The 23,465-nt window shown below is 34.9% G+C and overlaps 2 protein-coding genes and 1 pseudogene across 2 annotated transcripts in view; 2 read left to right on the top strand and 1 right to left on the bottom strand.

The window, feature by feature from the left end:
* Positions 1-23,465, bottom strand: part of LOC130679259 (centrosomal protein of 290 kDa-like) — a gene marked incomplete at its 5' end in the record, with an annotated part of 41,257 nt that overhangs the window by 12,253 nt on the left and 5,539 nt on the right. The window contains 13 exon segments of the mRNA XM_057487882.1: positions 10,599-10,692; positions 13,177-13,222; positions 13,225-13,331; positions 13,654-13,799; positions 17,616-17,738; positions 18,080-18,222; positions 18,225-18,297; positions 19,806-19,943; positions 20,868-20,896; positions 20,899-21,077; positions 23,081-23,102; positions 23,105-23,173; positions 23,176-23,278. Coding sequence (XP_057343865.1) covers positions 10,599-10,692; positions 13,177-13,222; positions 13,225-13,331; positions 13,654-13,799; positions 17,616-17,738; positions 18,080-18,222; positions 18,225-18,297; positions 19,806-19,943; positions 20,868-20,896; positions 20,899-21,077; positions 23,081-23,102; positions 23,105-23,173; positions 23,176-23,278 — 1,272 coding nt within the window.
* LOC130678988 (non-histone chromosomal protein HMG-14-like) lies at positions 5,223-10,532 on the top strand (annotated as a pseudogene).
* LOC130678996 (metallothionein-1A-like) lies at positions 16,202-16,811 on the top strand. Its single transcript, XM_057486601.1, has one exon. It carries the CDS (start codon positions 16,262-16,264, stop codon positions 16,445-16,447), a length of 186 nt encoding a protein of 61 aa, XP_057342584.1. The 5' UTR covers positions 16,202-16,261; the 3' UTR covers positions 16,448-16,811.

A 23,465-nucleotide genomic window follows, 5' to 3' on the forward strand; every position in this document is an offset into this window, starting at 1 on the left:
TACTATACTACATTGACCAAAAAAGAAATATTCCTTTACTGCTTAATCAAACTTCCATGAACTTGTAGGGCTTTCTCCAGTATCTTGATTTATATGACATTTCTACCAGTAGAAAATCATGATGTGGTAGGCAGAACAATGGCTCCCAAACACGTCTATGTCCTAATCCCTGGAACCTGTTTCTATACTAGGTTCTGTGGGAAAGAGAAATTAAGGATGCAGATGTATTTAAGGATGCAGCTATCTTAAAATTAGCAGGTTATCCTGGATAATTCAGGTAGACCCAATCAAAAGGGTCCTTAAAAGTGGATAAGAAAAACAGAGGAAGAAAGCCAGGAAAAGAGATGTAACAATTGAAGCTAGGTCAGAGTGATGCAGTGTCAGAAGGAGTTTACTACTCATTGCTGACCCCAAAGGTAGAGGAAGGGGGCGTGAACCAAGAATACAGACGTTCTCTACAAACTAGAGAAGGCAAGGAAACAGACTCCCTCCCAGAGTCTCCAGAAGGAATATAGCCCTTAATTTTAATCCAGACAAATCTGCACCGAATTTCTAAGCTATAGAACTAGAAGACAATAAACTTGAGGTGTTGAATCCACTTGCTTAGTGATAATTTATTACAGCAGTGACAGAAAATGAATTCACATGGTATTAGAAATAGTGGTATTCATGTTGGAATGTTCTGAATTCAAATACACTGTCGTAGTTAAGAATTTATGTTGAAAAATTTGCTTCTTCTATTTCTGAACTATTGTTAAAGAATGTATTACTCTTGAAGGAAAGTCTCATACATCAGTGATACGAGAGCACTAATAAGAAACTCTGAAGGGAAGACATGGTTTTAAACAAACCTTTTTAGCCATTCTCAGTGTTTTCCAATAATTATCATCAGTTGCAAAGAAAAGCTGCACTAAATATTTAAGCAATAAATGTGAGTCACATTTTTAAAAGCTTTATTGAGATACAATTTGCGTACAATTCACTCATTCAGGTGTTCAGTTGAAAAGTTTTAGTACATTCATAGAAACCCAAACCCATCAGCAGTTAGTCTTCATATCTTCCCAGTGTCCCCAGCCCTACACAAGCACTAATATACTTAGTTTCTATGGATTTGCCTATTCTGGATATTTCATGTAAGTGGAATCATATACAGTATGTGGTCTTTTGTACATGATTTTTTCCACTTACCATAGTATTTTCAAGCTATATCCATGCTGTCATCTATAATAATACTTCATCCCATTTTATAGTCAAATATACCACAATTTATCTGTTCATCACAGGGTGATACTTGGTTGTTTCCACTTTATGGGCTGCTATAATGTAGATACAAACATCTGTGTTCAAGCTTCTGTGTGGATGTATGTTTTGCATCTCTGAGGTATACACCCAGGAGTGGAATAGCTTGGACATATGGTGACTCTATGTAGCCTTTTGAGGAACTGCCAGGCTGTTTTCCAAAGAAGCTGTATCATCCTACCTGCAATGTATGAAGATTCCAGTTTCTCCACGCCCTTATCAACACTTGTTATCCTTTTGATTAAATCATCCCAGGGCATATGAAATGGTGTCTCATTGTGGTTTTAACTTACATTTGTATAATATTAATGACAATGAGCATCATTTTATGAGTTTACTGACCATTTATATATATTTGAGAAATGTCAATTCAGATTCTTGCCCATTTTTAAATGGAATTGTCTTTATATTACTTCTATCACAGTGGTTCTCAGAGATGATTTTGCCACTGCCACAGTAGGACATATTTGGCAATGGCTAAATGTAGTTTTGTCTGGGAAGATGCTAATGGCATCTTGTAGGTGGAGGCCAAAGATCCTTCTAAAAATCCTGCAATACGTACGACAAAGAAATATCCAGCCCCAAATGTCAATAGTGCCAACACAAAGAAACCTGTTCCATCAGGTTCTCTGTGAATTATTTTGCCCTTTAATCCCCTTCTCCCTCCCAACACGCCCTCCCCAACCCTTTCCCTTTGGTAATGACTAGGCCCTTCTCAGTGTCTGAGTCTACTGTGATTTTGTTCCTTTTGTTTTGCTTTGCAGTTATTTGGTATTTGTCTTTCTCTACATGGCTTATTTCACTGAGCATAATATCCTCCAGCTCCATCCATGTTGTTGCAAATGGTAGGATTTGTTTCTTTCTTATGGCTGAATAGTATTCCATTGTGTGTATGTACCACCTCTTCTTTATCCATTCATCTACTGATGGACGCTTAGGTTGCTTCCATATCTTGGCTATTGCAAATAGTGCACCGATAAACATAGGGATGCATATGTCTTTTCAGATCAGGGAACTTGTTTTCTTTGGATACATTCTGAGGAGTGGAATTACTGGGTTAAATGGTATTTCTATTTTTAGTTCTTTGAGGAACCTCCATATTGATTTCCACAACAGTTGAACCCATTTACATTCATACCAACAGTGTAGGAGGGTTCCCCTTTCTCCACATCCTAATCAGAATTTGTTGTTTCTTGTCTGTTGGATGATGGCCATCCTAACTGGTGTCAGGCAATATCTCATTGTGGTTTTAACTTGCATTTCCCTGATAATTAGCAATGTGGAACATCTTTTCATATGCCTGTTGGCCATCTGAATTTCTTCTTTGGAGAAGTGTCTGTTCATATTCTCTGCCCATTTTTTAATGGGGTTATTTGTTTCTTGGTTGTTGAGGCACTTGAGTTCTTTATATATTTTGGATGCTAACCCCTTATGGGGTAGATCATTTATGAATATATTCTCCCATATTGTAGGAGCCTTTTTGTTCTGCTGATGGTGCCCTTTGCTGTACAGAAGCATTTTAGTTTGATGTAGTGCCATCTGTTCATTTTTGCTTTTGTTTCCCTTGCCTGAGGAGAATTGTTCAGGAAAAAGCTGCCCATGTTTATATTCAAGAGACTTTTGCCTATGTTTTCTTCTATGAGTTTTATGGTTTCATGACTTAATTCAGGTCTTTGATCCATTTCGAGTTTACTTTTGTGTATGGAGTTAGTCAATAATCCAGTTTCATTCTCTTAACATGTAGCTGTCCAGTTTTGCCAATGCCATTTGTTAAAGAGGCTGTCATTTCCCCATTGTATATCTATGGCTCTTTTATCATATATTAATGGACCATATGGGTGGGTTTATATCTGGGCTCTCTATTCTGTTCCATTGATCTATGGGTCTGTTCTTGTGCCAGTACCAAATTGTCTTGATTACTGTGGCTTTGTAGTAGAGCTTGAAGTTCGGGAGCATAATCCCCCCAGCTTTATTCTTCCTTCTCAGGATCGCTTTGGCTCTTCAGGGCCTTTTGTGGTTCCATATGAACTTTAGAACTATTTGTTCTAGTTCATTGAAGAATGCTGTTGGTTTTTTGATAGGGTATTGCATTGAATCTGTACATTGCTTTAGGCAGAAAGGCCATTTTGACAATATTAATTCTTCCTATCCATAAGCATGGGCTATATTTCCATTTAATGTTGTCTTCTTTAATTTTTCTCATGAGCATCTTGTTTTCAGGGTATAGGTCTTTCATCTCCTTGGTTAGGTTTATTCCTAGGTATTTTATGCTTTTTGATGAAATTATAAGTGGAGTTATTTTCTTGATTTTTCTTTCTGCTAGTTCATCATTAGTACATAGGAATGCAACAGATTTCTGTGTAGTGATTTTGTATCCTGCAACGAATTCAGTTACTAGTTCTAGTAGGTTTTTGGTGGATTCTTTAGAGTTTTCTATGTACAACATCATATTGTCTGCAAATAGTGAGTTTAACTTCTTCCTTACCAAATTCAATGCCTTTTATCTCTTTGTGTCTTCTGATTGCTGTGGCTAGGACCTCCAGTAGTATGTTGAATAAAAGTGATGAGAGTGGGCATCCTTGTTTTGTTCCCAATCTTAGAGGAAAAGGTTAAAGCTTTTAGCCATTAAATATGCTGGCTGTGGGTTTGTTGTATATGGCCTTTATCATGTTGAGGTATGTACCCCCATATCTATTTTGTTAAGAGTTATCATGAATCAATATTGAATTTTTTAAATGACTTTTCAGCATCTATTGACATGATATGTGATTTTTGACCTTTTTTTTATTGATGTATGATATTGATTGATTTTTGAATATTGCACCATCCTTGCATCCCTGGAATAAATCTCACTTGGTCATGATGGATGATCTTTTTGATGTATTTTTGAATTCAGTTTGCTAATGTTTTGTTGAGGATTTTTGCATCTATGTTCTTCAGGGATATTGGTCTGTAATTTTCTTTTTTTGTGGTATCTTTGCCTGGTTTTGGTATTAGAGTGATGTTGGCCTCATAGAATGAGTTTGGAAGTAGTCCCTCCTCTTCTACTTTGTGGAATACTTTAAGAAGGGTTTGATAAAATTCAGCTGTGAAGCCATCTGGTTCTGGAATTTTGTTCTTAGGTAGTTTTTGATTACCAATTTGATTTCATTGCTTTTAATTGGTAGGTTCTCTGTTTTTTTATTCTATTTATTTTTCTTCAAATATTGAGTGCAGATCTTTTATTAGGGTCGTATCACCACATAAGAAAATATCTTTTCATTCTGTGGCTTATCTTTTTATCCTTTTAATGGTGCTTGATGAATGGAAATATTTATTTTAATATATCCAAATTTACTCATTCTTTCTTTAATAATTTTTTATGTCCTTATTACCTTCTGAAACCTTTAAAAATTAGGCTTAATATACCTAGAATTGGTTTTTAGATACAGTATAAGAGTAGTCCATTTTTCCCTCCTTAACTGAAATGGCCATCCTCTACTCGTTGCTCAACCATGCTACCTGTTACAAATCAAGTATTCATCTCTGCAAGGATATTTTTCAGCTTTTCATTGTGTTCCACCTGTCAGTTTGTTTAGCCATTGTCCTAAAGCCTATCACTTTTTAGGCTTTCATATCTTATTGAACAAGTCCTATCATTTTATTGTTTTTGAAGCAGTCTTGACTATTCTTGGTTCTGCATTTCCATACAAATTTTAGGACCTGTTTGAATTTTTATTGAGATTATTTTTCTTATATTTATTTACATAGATGATGAGTATCAAACCACTATGGCAATTCAAATGTCATTGGAGTGAAATTTTTATTGTTAAATGTCAGTAATGAAAAAAGGTCAAGTACATCCTTTGCAACTATTTAAATTTATGATGAGTTTAGTTAGTGAAAAATATTTTATGGAATAGTTCATTTACTAACTAAAAAACATTAAAAATGTACCTTTAATCTTGGCACATCTTTATTTGCTTGTTCAAGCTGAAGTTTTAGTTCACTTCAGGTTTTCTTTTTGAAGGTCCTGTTCTCTTTGACCATGATCTTCTGACTCCATTTCTGAAGTCTTCAGGAAAATGAAGTTAGGAATATTTTTAAGGCTTAATAAATAAAAATGGCATAAGGCATACTGGATAAGTAAACACTATGCTAAAAAAGGGAACATTTTTCCTTAGAAAAATATGAGAAAATTGGAGAGCTCTAGAGAAATTCAAACCAAAATAAATAAGTTAGAATATAAAACTTGCAGGGAGATACGGTAATGGGGTTTGTTTAAATTAAAAAGAAAACAATGTCAAGCCGGTTCTCCCACCGCCCGCGCGGCGGGCCGCAGCAGCTCTGGCGGCGGGAGGAGCGGCAGCGGCCAGGCGGCCCAGCTTCGCGAAGGCTCTTGGCGCGCCGCGGCCCGCAGGCACCCGGCACGCGCCCGCCGCGCCTCCACGATGCCCAAGAGGACGGTCAGCTCCGCCGAGGGCGCGGCGAAGGAGGAGCCCAAGACGAGGTCAGCCAGCTTGTCAGCTAAACCTGCTCCTGCAAAAAGTGGAAACGAAGCCAAAAAAGGCGGCAGGAAAGGATAAATCTTCAGACAAGAAAGTGCAAACAAAAGGGAAAAGGGGAGCAAAGGGAAAGCAGGCCGAAGTGGCTGACCAGGAAGCTAAAGAAGATTTACCCGCAGAAAACGGAGAAACTAAAAATGAGAGTCCAGCCTCTGATGAAGCAGGAGAGAAAGGAGCCAAGTCAGATTACTATCATATGCCATGTCTTATCAGTGGTCCCTGTCTCCCTTCTTGTACAATCCAGAGGAATATTTTTATCAATTATTTTGTAAATGGCAAGTTTTTTAGTAGCTCTAGAAACATTTTTAAGAAGGAGGGGATCCCACTTCATCCCATTTTTTAAGTGTAAATGCTTTTTTTTAAGAGGTGAAATTTGCTGGTTGTTTATTTTTTAGTACAACCAGAAAATAGTGGGGTATTGAATATGGGAGGCTTTGATTGTCTTGGGTGTCAGCTTAACATTCCATAATGGGGGTAGTTTTTATATTCTGTAATATAAACATAAACTAAATGGCAATTTGGAGTCAGTTGTGCATTTAATATATCTTGAACATTTTAAATGACTTCTACTCCTGTGTTGTCTCTGGTAGGTTTCCTAAAGAAAACCACTCCTTGATCTTGGCTCTCCTGTGAGAATTGTGTGCACTGTGTAACATCTTTGGTCTTGGCAGTCCAGTTTTCCTAGTAACCTTGTTAATGTGCTGTGAAAGATTAAAAATCTGCATATGTAGTGCATATGATAAGAAGTCGTGAATTAGTGAAACTGATGTAACAGCATATCAATATTTGAAGATACGGTACTTGATATCCTATTAAGGAAAACTTGCCTCCAAAGTTTAAGCTGGAAAGTCACTGGAATAACTGTTGAGTGAAAAATCATAATTACATGATTTTCTAGATATTTGGTATGTACATTAAGAATTGTGTACAAATTTAGATGTCTGTGTACTGACCCTCAAATAAAACCTCAATTCTAAAAGAAAAAAAACAATGTCAAGTAGGACTTAACAATGTCCACACAAATAATGCTTCCGTATGTACTCATAATGACTAAACTGATTTATAGTGGCTTTTCCAGTCCAAAAATAAAGTATGACTTATCTATTAGGATTTTATTATGCCTCATTCCCACATTCCACCCACAAATTCATATGTTGAAGTCCTAACTACCAGTACCTCCAATGTGACTTTATTTGGAAATAGAGCCTTTTTAAAGATTTTAAACCAAATTAAAATAAGATGATTACGGTGGGTCCTAATCCAGTATGCCTGGTATTCTTACGCAAGAGAAAAACTTGGACATGGAGGCAGCTTGGAGGGGAGACAATGTGAAGAGAAAGGGAGAAGGTGCCCATCTACACGCCAAGGAGAAGGCTTTAGAACCTTCCTTCAGAGGTTAAAGAAATAATCCCGTCCAGTACCTTGATTCTGGACTTTTGGCTTTCAGAACTGTGAGAATATATTTCTGTTGTTTAAACCACTGTATCTATGGCGCTTTGTTATGATGACCTAGTAAACTAATACACAAGCCTGCAACAATCACTGCCTCAATCCCTTCCTCCAGAAAGCTTTTCCTCCTTCCTTGAATGAAAATAATCACTCCCGCTTCTGAAATCCAGTAACATTCAGATTATTATTTATGTTCAATTTTATTTCTCATTTTAAACTATAGGTTATTTGAAAGGGAAATCTGTGCTTGATTACTTTTTCTGTAAAGTGGGTAGAAGACACCTACCTCATAAGATTGTTATGAACAACAGATGAAGTAATTTAGTGAAAGCACACAGCACAGATTAAGTTTTTTCTCCCCCGTCCCTTTCTCTCTCTACTGGCTTGGGTAGTAACTCCAGACATTATAGTTTTAAAAATACAAAATCAAACAAATACATCTTTTTATACATGCTCTACAACATCTTTTTAATTAGCAGTAGGTTAAATATTGTACATTCTGATATAGGTAAAAAAATTAAAGAAATTAGAAAATAGGACATTAAGAAATAAAGATATTCTGGGCTATTTGATTCTGACTCAAGGGAATGTAACAGAACACTGTTAGAAGCACTGTACGCATCCACCCAATTTCTATGTGTTTGAGGGAATGTGTGTGCATATGCACACACCCAGTAGCAAGAAAAGGATGTGCTGGTATCTGTAAACCGCAGGAATATGTCCCTACTTATTCTGTCAAATCACCTCAAAATACATTCCGATTCTTCTACAATTAGGTTAATGCTGAGCAAACTATGCCACCTGTAAGGTCCTCAGTTTTTGCATCTTACAAATGAAGCCACAAGAAGGAACAGTTTTTAAGATCTCTTCAGACATGGAAATCTGTAATTTCCTGTCTCTGAGCTCTTCTGTCTTTCCCACATCTCTTCTGTACATGGTAGCTACCTAATTTAACAAAAAAATGGTAAATACCTGAGTACTACTGATGGATCGACATAAATTATATTAAATATCACTTACAGAAGAGCGTAATTGTGATGAGCTCACATAAGGGTATTTTTTTTAACACAGTTCTCCTCCCACAAATATGGGTGCCGTTATTATGTAAGTAAATAAGGATCATCCGTCCCCCCTTAGTCTCATCAAACAAAACGAAGTATTAGTTGAGATTGTCCAAATTTCTGGAAAATGAATTCTAATAAAACTACCTATGAAGTAATAAGAATAAAATTCTTAAATAATGAATTTTATGAGAATTTTACATAAGTGGAATCCTGGTACATAAGTGGAATCCTGTTAAAAGGTAGAAATTAAATTCTTAGTGGATGGGTGTTAACAATAACACACGGTGAAAGTCTCAAATTTTCAATTACTGATTATCAAGTGAAAAACACTATGAACCGGGATAAATAAATGAAATAAGAATTAAGTCACTTTCATCCACCTTCTCTTAACTTTTAAATGTTTGATTTTAGTTGATGTTTTTAGGACTTAGGTGACTGGAATGTGTAAGTAGAAAGGATAAATAAAAAAGAAGATAACTACTATTTTATTTGAATTGGGGAAAACTTGTCTTCTTCTGTCCTGCAAGGTAAACAGACCAAAAATAGTGTATTGATGGAATGTCCATGAGGAACTGTTAAGTCAGACCTGCAGTTAAATTCTGGCTATGCGTCTTCCTGATCACTGGAGATTTTACTTACTCTCCAAGCTTCCCACGTAAATCAGGGTACTGTGAAAATTAGACTTAGGTACATATTCTAACACAGCATAGATAGCAACCCATGCAAGCTCCTTTTTCTCAATATAAATAAGATATCCATTACAAGGCAAAAAGATGAACAGTTTATTTTAGAATGTCCCACAGTATCACAACATGTTTTCACTGAAATTTTATCTGTAGTGAGATTTTATAGATGAGGTAGGAATTTCTCTAGCAAAACCAACACCTCTAACGTGCCCTATTTTTGTTATTGTTATCTAATCTAGTACTTTTTAGGTGAGTACCAAGGGTAAAACACTACTAAAATGAATAAGGAAATGTATAAGCATAAATTTTGTAGGAACTAGTCAAATATGAGGGCTTAATAAAAGATGAAGTTTCAATAGTTCATACTTTTTACAAATTCTGCACAGTTTATCTCCATTTGCACCATACGTATATACTACTGGCTGTAAGAAGACTCTGCTAACAAAGAAGCAAAGGACTGCCGTGTACTCACACTGCTTCGCTGGACTGGCGTGTGAGCTTCAGAATCTGCCTGTGCCTCCCGCTCAGCCCACCAGTCACCGCAGCAGCAAGTGTGGCTTGTTGTAGAATCACGGTGATCCTGCCCAGGAGGTCATTCTCGATCCCCGTGGCAGTTGTGACTCACACCTTCAGCTGTGTCCCCTTCCCTTTCTCTTTCTTGCCTAGCTCTTTCTCCTCCTTGTCCTTATGTTCCTGTTATTTTTACAAGTCTTGATTATTTTCTCAATTTCAGGATTTGGTTCATTTTCAAATTTGGAGTTGAAATCTGCCCCAGTATCACTTGTTGACCTAAATGGACTTGATTTTTTGTTTGGTCTTGCCTCAGATTTATCTAACTCAGTGGGACCTACACTATCTTCTGCTTTGTGTTTTTCCTCATTACTGTGACAACGGAGACTATTTCTAGGTGTCTGATGATATAAGTTGTCATTGGCATCTATTCCCTTCCCATATTTTAATTCTGAACACATTTACGGGGTTTTGTTTGTTTCCATGTAAAGTGTTCTTTTTGTGAAAAACATTATGCCTGTATTTATAATACTGGTAGCAAGGGTACAAAGAGTTGTGTTACATAACAGATTCTGCTTGAAGCAGAGGAAAGAAATATGAAAAGATAAAAGGAAAAAGACAAAACTATACACGCTCAATGTTTTAAAGTAAGACATACCAAACAATTCTACATAATGATTCTTTATAAAGAAAAACTAGAAACATGTCACGTTTGAATGGGAACAGTGCTCTATTTTCTTTTTTTATCTAATTTTATGTTCTTACCACAGCAAAACTTATGATAACTACACTTAAAATCTTCAGAAATCATTTGTAATGAAGTTTTATGCAAAAGCAAAACAATCAAGTTTACTATTCACTGTTGTTATGTAAGAAGAATTAAAGAAGTCAACATATATTACTACCTGGTAAAAATAAAAGTTGAGTTTACTGCATTAACATTAATGAAAGGGATCAAATGTTTGTGACCGGATAAAGGCAGAAGTTGATTTTACTTCTGAGCTTAAAAATGAAAAAAAAAAAAAAAAAAAAAGATGTACACTTACTGAAGGCCTAGAATATGCATCCTTTGAAAACTGTTTTTCTAAAGCATGGAGTTTTTCTTCTATGACAGAATCTCGAGGAAGAGCTTGGTGAGTCCTAGAAATTAAACAACCACAGACTCTTTACTAGTCAAACTTCAAATTTCACTGTTTTTACTATATTAAAATATAGGAAAGAAAGAAAACACAATGTATTTATTAACACTCTATTTTAAATTTTCTAAAACTTACAAACTTTATAAAAATAGGACATGACTATTTATATTATAAAATGACCCTCTACAGAGGATTCACTGCAGGACTCTCTTGAATTAGGAGTAAACAAGTAAATTTTGGTTTACATTAACATTTTGAAAAAACATGCATCTAATCTATTTGTATGGAATTGTGTAAGATCTGAATTAAACATCAGTGTTTTTAAAACATGTAATAATTCCATATAATCCATGTGCTTCTCAAGCTTCTCAGAAAGTTCAAGTTCTTAGTGGTGACATAATCTGTCACTTCAAGTCTGTGGTCATCTGTGTGACCTACAAGGCCCTGCACATCACTATTCAACCTAATTATGCCAGAGTCTACCTTTATTGAGGCAATTAAATTCACTCTTACCCACACGTGAAAGATTCACCCTTGCCTCTACATCTCTGCTAGGGGTTCTCTTTCTGGAAATGTCCTTCTTCCCTTTAACATCTAGATCTGATTCTTAAAGTTTAAAAATTTACACTTGAACTGAGAGAGAAGATAAGTTCAATCTCTTCTATTAAGTCTTCTCCAAATACTTCAACCCATATAGACTCACATTAGAAAAAAAGAGCAAGTAAACCTCTAAAATCATTAGGACTGCAAACTAAAGAATTTTGATCCTTGTGAAAATTGCAAAGCGTTCAGTTTTGTTTTCAATATATGTTTAGATCAAGAAAAATCAGGAAGGGAAGGAGCCACTACTGGGATCAGATAGCAACTATGAATAGATATCAAAAGAAAGACAAATTCTTCAATCACTTCTTTCTTCATCAAGGAAAATTCTGAAGGATTTAAGGAACAAGGACTTAGAAGGAAAAGAGACGGAATGTAGTTTAGAAGCTCATGAGTGTTCCTTTAAAGGAATTCAACTACATATTCTCACATTACATTAACACTGACACAAATATAGACTTTAATTGAGAAGCACTAATGGTAATTTTTGAAGATTAATATAAAGGAAAAAAGTGTGATAAATTTTAAATAGTAAATATCTTCATGTCCAACATTATATGTAGGTACCAGACTTTGACAGTAATCATTAACATGATCCCAAACTTCATAAGCACACAGAAGAGGAAGTAACATTATAAAAAAGTAATCTAAATTCATCTTGGAAGAAATGAGTGAAACAAAATTATAAATAGTTTTAATTATTGTTACTAGTTCTGATTTTATTTTGCATTGCATGACAGTGATTATAAGAAAAGACATAGCTTGTAAAGAGACAGAAAAACAACACAAAATCTCAGAGGCTCTGCTAAAGTAACATGGTGGGGAGGAGAGGTGGTTCTGGTTCTAGGTACAGTGGAGTGAACACTTCCAATCCTGTATCTCACAAATGCATGGAGCAGCTATTTGAGGACTGTGAAGAGTAAATATTTTAGAGTAGGAAAGAATACCAGAATGTGAAGTATGAGCAAACAGGTGGCGAATGTCCTCTGGTATTTTTTGGCCTGAACACAGACAGCACTGCTGGAAATCTGAAAGTGAGTGTTAGCACCAAGGGAGAGAGCTCCAAGGAATCCATAAAGTTGAGTAAGGAGAAGTGGCACTTACAATACAAAGTGCAAAAATCCCTTCTTTTTTCCTCTCTGATTGGTAGAGCTGTGATCGTTAGGAGGCAGAGCAAAAGTAGCCGCCGCTCCCCCCACTGCCCCCACATCCCCTTTCTGCCCTCTGCTGCTTGCTTGGCTGCAGGGCTGTGTGCAATTGCTGAAGTGCACGGGATAGGGTAACTAAAGCTCCGATTTGATTCGAAGTACCAAAAGCCGAAGCCCTAGGGAAACGAAGCATCAGGGAGACGGCAAAAAGGGAGAAGCTCAAGAAAGGAACCTTACGGAGTTGGTTACAAACCTCTGGACTCACCCTTGGGCTGAGCATGTATGGATCTGATCCTAATCAGAGTACCAAAGACTCTTGAGAACTGAGCCAACACACAGAGGGCGGCTCTCGTGCCGCCGGCTGTCACCGGGAAGGAGCACAGCCAGATCCAAAGAGCGCTGTCAAGGTTTTGAAAACAGAACTGATGTTGGAACCACAGATCTCAGATAGCAAGTTAGAACTTGAGACCTGAACCTGTCCGGACCACCCCTCTGCTAAAACAAAGATATCTACATTTCCCACAGCATTTAACCAAGACCCCTCTCGTGACATAATATTCAAAAGTTCAAGAATACAATCCAAAATTGTATACAAAAACCCAGGAACATCTCAACTCCCACGGCAAAAGACAAGCAACAGACCACAAACTTAACACGATTATGCGATTATGTCAGTTTCTATGGGTCAACCAGTTCCTTCATTATAATGGATAGCGTATTTCCGTGTAATAGCTTACCTCATATACGATACATCGTTTTCTAAGTCAAAATTTCTCTTTTTAATTCTTCCAACTCTTTTTCTGACTCCAAAGCTCGCACTCCCATAACTTGGTCAACAGTAATACCAGTTGTTTTTAGTTTCTTCTGTAAAGTAAGTTTCTCTTTATCAGCTCTGTGAGACAGAATCATGAAAATACACCATTCATTGTTTGGCATATTCAATTTATTAAACTGCTGCTTACTCACAACAAGACCAATATGCAAAAAATTGGGTCCTTCTGTATTTGCTATGAGCTAACATATTTCAAAATTTTACAAAACTCCATTTATAAGTTGTTAAGATATATTTAAAACACATTTTAAAGAAAAAAATGAATCATAGATAATATATAATTAAAGCTAAGAAATTTCTCATACTATCAAGTATAATAAAACAATTTAACTTCCAAGTCAATTAAAGACTTTATACATAGGCTTACATTAAATAAACTCACTTAGCAAAAAGATCCTTCAAAGTATTCAACTGCTTTGTTAGAGTACAGACTTCCCCCTCTTTCTCTTTTAACTTGTTTCAAATTCCCTCTATTTTGGCTTGCCATTTTTTACCTTCTTCCCACCTAATTAATTCTTCTCTAGCACTCTGTAAACAATAACAAAGGAGGGAGAAAATTACCAATATTATTTTCATTTTAAATCTATCAACTATAATTTACTAGACAATGGTAAACCAACACTTCCTAGAGAATATGTAAATATATTCATTTTACTATGGAACTTAGCTTAAGGATTCTGTATTTTATAACTTGATAGAAGAAATTCTGGGGAACAGATCACACTAACATTAATGCCCTTAGGAATCTCTAAATAAAGGTTCTAATACAGGCGATCATGACTAAAGTAAGCTTCAGACAAAGAATAGGTATGTATAGATAAACCAGTTTTGTCACCATATAGCATCACAGCCCCTTCAAATCTCAATGAGCATTACTTCTCTTATTCAACAGATATTTGTTTAGTACTAACCATATGTCAGGTACTACTCTAGGCACCAGGAACAGAAGCAATGAATAAACCAGACAGAAACCCCTATCTACATGGATATTACAGTCTAGTTTTTGTTGGTTGGATGAGCAGAAGGAAGTAAAATATAGACAAAAAACAAGAAAATTAATTTTGGTATGTTTGCTGGTGGTAAGTGCTAAACAAACAAAGCAGAGAAGGGAATTAGTAGGTGTAGTGGTCCCAGTTCATTGTAATTGAGATGAAGTCACCAAGAAAAATCCATATAACGCAGAACAGTCCCATGTGCTGAACCTTCAAATGTTCTCCTGGACATTCATGTAACTAAAAAGTCTGTTCAGTTATCTGAGCAAATAACTTATCTTCATTCCACAAACCAATTTTTTAATGGCTTACTATATACTGCATTTTCAAGGAATGAAACAGCCTTATAGAAGGAAAGACTGTCGAGATCATTTTGCTAAAAACCATACCAACCACTGCGTACCATTTTGGAGATGAAATTACAACTGGCAATGGCATTGTGACACACTAGCTGCCAGCAGCGTGCATTCGTGTCAGTCTGCACTGCAGCTCTGAATTCACATGATCATGCATAAAGGTACATGCACATGCCTACTTCATTGTGTTTTCTAGTGTAGTATGCCACAGCATTTTCATGCAGAAATAAGAAAAAACATATGAGTATATTTATTATTTTTACAAGTTATTTTCCTTTTATTTTTCTCTTATTTCATTAAGGTTATTTCAAACAATATTTTTGAAATTATGCATGTAATGTTTATATTAACCATGAATTTCATGGGGAATAGGAAAGAGGATATTATGAAACACTGTATTTACTCTAAATAAGGCAATGTCGGGGCTGAAAGGGTTAAAAGCCAGAGCTTAAAGTCATTTGCCCAACTCAAATAACTTGCCCTATCAAAACTATCTTCTCCAATTCTGGCCAACTTTTTGACCTTATTTATTTAGTTCAGCTAACAAGTAGCCTTTAAAAATATATAAAAACTTAAGTGTTTGAAAGTTATTAACTTCTTTTTTCCCAAAATATACAAAAGGAATTTTATGAACTTCCAGAAATGTAACTATTAATTGGGGTCATAAGGTATGTAAGTAAATATTCTGTGGCATGGAATGCTTTGCAGGGGGTGGGCAATTCTGTCTCATCTGACATTGCCGTCTGCAGAAAGACTGATGGAAGCAAGGCTGAAATAATTTTAAAATGAACAATAAGAAATAACAGGCAAATGTCAAAGATCTGTTATAGACTGGGGAAGAGAAAGGGAGAAGGGGAATGGAGAGAAGTTCTCTTCTCATATTTTCTGTACCAATAGCCTCCTCCATAGAGATATTAAAATGTTATTGTATTTAAAATTTTTCATTCATTCGAAAAATACTGAACATCTACTACATGCCAGGCACTAAGGATACAAAAATAAACAAAACAGGTAAGTTTCCTGCCGTCAAAGATTTTGTCCAAAAGATGAATACGTAAATAAGTAAATGTTAGTATGTGAGACAGTAATCAAGACTATGGAAAAAGTATAGAAGCATAAGAAAAAGGAATGCAGGGCCTGGGGGTGGGTTTTTTTAAATCTCATGTAGACAGGCTACAAATATTGTTTACAGAGAAAAAAGTTGGTGAAATTTCAATATGAAAGCATCTTTGAGTATAGAAACATTCATAAATTAGAAATGCCCAGCACCTTAAAAACTGCATATTCTTACTAGATTCCTATATACAGAATTTAATTTTAGTATTGTTCTTTGTGTTCTTTTTTCTAATTAGTAATAATACTGTACAGTGATATGGATTTGATGGCCTACAAAAGACTTTCACATTATTTCATTCGACTGTCAAAATGATTTTGAGAAGTTGGCAATGCAAATGGTATTATTTTTATTTTAAGGAGAAATACACTGAAGTACAGAAGTCAGGAGTCCAGGCAAGGCCACAACGCTATTGAGGTATTCTGATAGCCATCGGGTTAGGAATTGCTGTCCGACAATGAGGCCTATGCCCGACTAGGGAGGCAGTGAAGAAAGCAATCGGGATGAGTAAGGACACCTCGGCTCGAAATGGACCCCAACTACTCCCACCCCACTGGTGGCTCCTGCACCTGTGCTGGCTCCTGCAAATGCAAAGAGTGCAAATGCACCTCCTGCAAGAAGAGCTGCTGTTCCTGCTGTCCTGCGGGTTGTGCCAACTGTGCCCAGGGCGGCATCTGCAACGGGGTGTCAGACAAGTGCAGCTGCTGTGCCTGACGCGGGGGAGAGCCTGCTCCCCATGAGAACAGAGCAGCGTGAATCAGCCTGTATTGTAAGAATATTTTAGTGCACACCAACCTGTTTTCTACATTACAGTTTGTATGAAATAGTGAATCATAATAAATGTTGACTATAAAAAAAAAAAAAGAGTAAGGACATTGTGATCTTGCAATTTTCACCAGCAAAGTCTGTGACAGCAATGTGTTGGGGTTCTACTTAAATAAATGTGAGCATTTTAATCAAAATTATACTGACCTTGATCAATTTTCATAGGGAAAGGATATTTTGAATATAGTCTATTATGACATTTTAATCCCTTTATCTGTTTATTCTTCATTGCCATTAAAGATAGTTAATTTTCTTTTCTATTTCATGTTTATTTTAGATATTAAATATTTTATGGGTAAATTTTAGGATCAATTCTTTTCTTAACCATAGATCCTCCACTGCAATTTTCTTCAGGGGCAAACATTACTATTAACACCAATATTTTCCAGGTCACTTTTGGTATTCACTACAAGATAAATATTTTGTTTATTATTTACAACAAATTTAATTGTATGAAGTGTAGCTAATTTTAGGGTTTTGGGGAGTTGATTATTTTTATCAGCAATATCTTTTAGAAACAGTTTGTTTATCTATATGAAAATTTTTTTCTCACATTATAGAATCAATCAATGAGTGGGTTGATTATTATTATTGCTAAATCTGTATATATTCCAAATCATTTTGTTAGCCTGAAATAACAGACCAGTTTATTGAAGGATAAAAAGGACACATTTTTTAAAAAGAAGGACACATTTGGGTCAAGGTAGAAGACTAAAAATGCCCAGCTTTCTTTCTCAAAGATTGAAAGCACCAATCTATGTGAACAATTACGTTGGGGAGAAGTTCGATATGTAAGGTATGAAGGTTTGGAGGTGCTGTGATGTCAGGGAGAGGACACGGACATACTGTAGTATCTCTGAATGACAGTTGTGTTATAGGTACCTCCTCAAGTAGGCTGAATTCCTAAAGGACAGAAATTTATCTTAGACTTCTCTACATTATCCAGTACCAGGTATAGTATGTAGTAGGTCCTCAAAAATTATCTGCTTATCAATTACACGTTTAACTTAGTCTTTCACTACCTTAAACATATTGATCAATATGTTTCCTCACATACCTTTTCTTTTATAGGTTTTAGTTCTACTTCATCCACCTTTCTTTCCAGTAGACTTTCTAGATTTTTAATTTTCTTTTGGAGTTCTTCAATTAGACTTTGTTTATTATCTATCACAGGTTTGCCCTGAAATATAATATGTATTTTTATACCTTAAGTAAAAAAAAAAAATTAAACAAAATACACAATAAATATGCCAGTTATAGAAGCTTGCTGAGGCTACAGCTAAACCATACTTCCTAAATGACACTATTGATATATAAATATAGCATGATAGCTGCTTCTGCGTTTTAAAGATGCTACTCTGAAGCTACAAATATAATAGAGGTCAAAAAAGAATGAGCTACCTTAATCAAAGTGACTTAAAAGCTAATTTCAGCAAATACTATAAATAAAATTAAGAAATGGAATAAACTACCACCTATGTATTTTCAATCAGACATGATCACAATTAAACACAAAAGTACCTGTAATCCACTGGTTAGTCTCTTAATTTGCCTTTTCAGTTCATCATTCTCTTGATCAATTCCATCTTTCTCTGTAAGCATTTTATTATAGACTTTTTGTTTTTTTGTCAGTTCATTGGTTAAGTCATTCAAATTATCAGTGAATTTTCTCTGTTTTTACTTGCTTTAAGGGCTTCTTTCAATTTTAAAAGATTTTCACTTAAGTCTTCAATTTGTGACTAATGAAAGATAAATATTTAATTTATGAATCTTCAAATATCAAGGATAAAAGCAATATAATACAGAACATATACCATTAATACTTTCAATCCAAGAATGTTTCAATCTAATTTTTTTAAGAACACAAGGAAAAAACTGCACATGTTATATATATTTTTCCATCTTCATTTCAAATGAACCAAGTCTACTTGAAGTAAACAAAACAAGAAACAGGCTAAAGCAATTCATCTTCAACAAATAATCAGAAACAAAATTTTACCAAATTAGCAAATGTTTCATTATGCCTGATTTAATTTTTAGTAAAGAAACAAGTACATTTCGGTGTACAAGGCAATGTTTTACACACTACAAAGCATAAGAGTGGCATTAAACAAAATGTCTGACTTGAAGTAGTTTCTAACCTACTTTTCAAAGACAAGAACTTGCAATGCTGAACAGTATACATAAGCCACTAGAAAGGAGTTGCTAGTTGTCCTATACAGTAAAGTGAAGGGAATGATAGCACTTAAAATATATGTTGTTGCATAAATTATTACCGGCCTAAAGCATTACTAATAACACTCAAGGGAAATTAGTAGTATTATAATGTAGTTAGAAGAAAAACATAAATTGTCCTGGAGAAGTCAGAAAAAAACTTCAAGAAAAAGGACCTGAGAAATATGAAGAATTCAACAGAAGACATTTCAGGCAAAGAGAAAGGTGTTAGAGACATCAACAAAGGGCTATTTGTATTAACATATTATTAAGTAAATAGAGTTTTCCTGTCAACTATGCTCATAAGCTTGATGGGTACAATGCAAGACTTAAAAAATCTAAGTAAAACCCAGTCTCTAGACAGTTTAATGGTGCTGAAAGGCATGTACAAAGAAAATAAGAGCAAATGAAAATTATAAATAAAATAAAACATATAGAAAGCAAATTTTTTATTTCCTGCATAATATATGAAACTTTGTGTAAACAAATTTGAAAATCATTATGAAATACACTTTTTATAAAAAAACATTTTAATCGCCAAATCTAATGATCAGGTTAGAAAATTATAAAATGCATTGCCAAAAAGTAAAGAACTTCCAAAAAAAAAGGCTTTAGAGTCACCAATATGTCAAGAGCTACATGATTTCCATAAACTATTTTGGGGTGGGGGGAAAGGAAAGCTAATTAACATTATGGGCAAGCAAAAATTAGAAAATTCTGATAAGACTAAAGAAATAAAAAACTACACATCTATCTCACTTTTTAACATATAAGTAAAAATCCTATATATGTTTCTTAAATTTAATTCTATTAGGAAGAGTAGCTTATCATGGCCTATCCTTTGCTAATCTTCAAGGTGATAATCAGTGCCTAAATTCAATAAAGATAGCTATTGTTCAAAAGTGTGTGAATATGTGTGTATCTCTCTACCAATAATTCATCAGAATATTCATTATCAGAATTATTACATATCAAAGGGGATTCTCTGCATGGTAATTGTCAGAAATTTTGTTATAGTAATGCCTGTGCTCACCTTTAGCTCTTTAGTATGTCAATCAACAATTTGTTGAACATTAAGATTTGCCTCTTTCTGAGAAGTTGCAAAAATAATACGTTCCTCAGCTGCCACTGTCATTTCTGCCCGGAGTTCCAAAAGTGCTCGACTAAGTGCCTAAAAATTACAACATACATACATTAAAAAAAAAAGTTGGTATTTTATATGAGCAATATGTAATACAAAAAAACAACTCATGCTTTATTACTTTTAACTATTTTCCTAAAATACCATGTGCTTAATCAGGTGTAACTTACAAACCACCCAACCCTTTCAAATGAATCTCCTTTACTAATTGCACTCAGTTCTTTCCAAATTGAATGCGACAGTTCAAGATCTTGATAATAGTAACTCAGCATCAAATCAAACAATTTGCAATTCAGAAAACAGGTATGTTTTATTTACAAATATCCAAGTTTAACTATTTATCAGAATTTCTCAGTATAATTGAATTTAAGTAGACAATGAAAGTTATAGGATTGGAAAAGGCTTAAAATTTGCCAATAAACATGAGCCAGCACAGAGAAAATAGAAGCACTTCTTAAAACAATTGTGTATATTAACACTGAGAGAAATTTAAAAAACTAATAAATCAGAAATGCCACTGACAAACTCCTCATCAAACTATCTCTGTGACTTGCTTCTTAAATCTTTCCTTCCCACTGTCCTATCTCCCTCTTAATACCCCAAATTGCTCAAAATTGTTCAATTATTCAGATTGTTCAAAATAGCCGTAGTATCGTAAGACCTCAGTAGAAAAGAGGGGAAAGATAGAGTTAAGATTTTCCCTTATTTCCTACAGACAACCCACAAATCAGACTGATGACAACACAAAAAGGTAAATTGGACTACACATTTAAAATCACCACCAATAGGGCTATTTAAACTAATTATCTTGAGACCTCGCTTGACAGCATGAAGTAAGACTCATACTTTTCATTAAAGCAGACAGATACACTATCATCTGTTTCATGTCTTCTCTTAAGAGCCATCTCCCACACGTTATTTCCAAAATGTTGTTAGTTTTCTAATGTTACTTACTTTTTGCTGTTTCTCTTTCAAGGCTAACTCTTGAGTCGATCTACCAGATTTCGCATTGTGGTTGTTGGAGCTCTGGGATTTGCTTCTTTTTGAGCCTGAAGTTCAGATTTTAAACTCTGTGACTCCTTTTGTGACTGGGACAGAAGACACCTTAAGTCCTCTACTGCTCCTTTCACTTTTTTCACTTCCTCTGCACGGTTTTCTTGGAGCCTAATAGAAGAAAACATTTGGATCTGATAGACTGGTTCCTCCAATTAACACTTTGACTGATATAAATTTTATGAAGAGCAAATGCTTGGTCCTAAATATTCTTCCAAACTAAGTCTTGATCCAAATCCAAAAGAACAATTCATTATTCACTTAGCTTTCTTAAACTTACATAAAATAACTTTTTTTCCCTCTAGTTTCTGTCTCCTATTTTTTGGCAATAATTGCATCAAGTAATTTTGTGACTCTAGACAAACAACACAGAGAATGAACAAAACATAGCACTTTAACTACTGCCTCCAGCAAGACGTGACTTCCTCTACATCATGGTTTCTCAACCCCAAAACTATTGTCATTTTTGACTGGATAATTCTTTGTGGGGAGGGCTGTCCTGTGCACTGACAGGTTTAGCAGCCTCCCTTGCTTCTACCCACTATGTGCCAGCAGCACCCCCTAGTGGTGACCATCAAAAATGTTTCCAGACATTGCCAGAGGTCCCCAGGGGAGGAGTGCAAAACTCCCTCTTGAGAACTACCACCCCATAGGGCCGTGATGCAGACAAAACGTAAACTCCCGCAGAAGTCACATGAATTACTAGTTTGCTTATGGTCCCAAAGTCATTAGAATTTTATCTATAAGTAATAGATGTCTCTATACATATGGAAATGGATATATTATCAGCTTTAGTTAGTAAGTCTGATACATTGAATTATATCCAGTTCACTGTGTATATAGACACTACATTAATAAGGTTATCAATATGGAGATTCTGAGACTTGTTGCTTACAGTGAAAACGTGTCACTTTAATCATCCAATTGGAAAATATAAGGTTTTACTAAATAAAACACAGATCTATAATTTCCAAAGACACATTACAATATGCATACCAATGTGCACACAGAGAATAAAAGTATGATTTTAGGCTAAAATGATCTGGTGAAGTATAAAACAACTACTCAAGTATTTCATGTGGCAATAATTATACATAGCAGGCAATTTCAAAAGATGATTTTTTTTACCTCCAGGAATTAAATTCAAAAGCACAAGCAACTTCTATACTCCAAAACATGACAGAAACTTACGGTACCAAAAGTAACATCTCAGGTATACAGTTAAACAGAATGGGGAAAACTAGATTAAAAAGATAGTATGTTACTGCTAATCCCCTTTTCTTTTAGAAAGTAATTTCTTAGAAGGGGCAGCTTCTTAATAAAGCAAAAATAGTGTTAATTTTGTCTGAGGCATCTTGGGTAAATAATTAAAGGTTCTAATAAGAGCTTCAGAGCTGGAATGGAATTATACAGTCAAGTAGTACCACTTTCTCATTTTTTCAGATAAGAAATAAAAGCTCAGAGAGAGAGTTCTACAAAGACTACATAATACATAACTATAAGCCTACTTTAGGTTTACAATCTGCATTCTGATAAATTCAATGTTGAGAATCTCTAATACAAAGAATGGCTGCTGTGATTTTTACTGGCACATGGTTAATAAAAAAATAGTTGATTTTTCATTCAACAAGTATTTGTTGAACCTCTGTTGTGTGTCAGAACTGTTAAAAGTTGTAGACTATAGTTTTACATTTATATGTTGCCTTATAATTTGCAAAGTATTTTTTCATATACAGTATCATTTGACCTTCATATAACCCCTCTGAAAGACCCAGGGTATGTACCATCATTTCCATTTTACAGATGATGAAGCAAAAGTTTAAATATGTTAAAAACAAAATTCTAGACAAGAATGTAGGTTGATTTTTTAGTTAGATTGACTAGGTTTAAATCATGGCTTACAACCCTGCCCTTAGGCATTTTACTGAGCCTTTCTGTGGCCTAGTTACCTATGTGAAAAATGGGGAGAATAAAATCTATTTAAGCAGTCCTGAAGATAAAATGAAATAATATACATCAACTTTTTAGATCAGTGCACAACACAGCAAATGTATGCATTTATCCTCATTATATCATTATTACCATTTGTCTATTTTTATATTTCTAATACTTACCATAATTTGATATTTTCAAATCTCTGACTTTTAATTCAGTGATTTCTTTTTGTCTCTCTAAATCTTGAAATACTTTTTTTAGTTTGATCAAATTGAGGAGAGAGAGTCATCTTGTTCTGCTACCATCTGTTCCATCTCAGCCAGGCGAATAAAATGCTTGTTAGTAGGAACTGGAGTAGGAGACTGTTTTATTAAATCCTGTAAAATATGAGTAAGTTAGCCACGAGCATATAAAATTCAATGCCATACATACTCCATCATTTTAATTTGGTTCCCTCAAATGATCAAAATATAGTATCTAATCTAAAATTTACTGATTTAATGGGCAATGAAGGCTTAAAGAAGACAGGACACAGAGATCTCATTCTTTGTATTCCCAAAGTAC

The sequence above is a fragment of the Manis pentadactyla genome, chromosome 10 (assembly GCF_030020395.1).
Source record: "Manis pentadactyla isolate mManPen7 chromosome 10, mManPen7.hap1, whole genome shotgun sequence".
Taxonomy (NCBI): Eukaryota; Metazoa; Chordata; class Mammalia; order Pholidota; family Manidae; genus Manis; species Manis pentadactyla.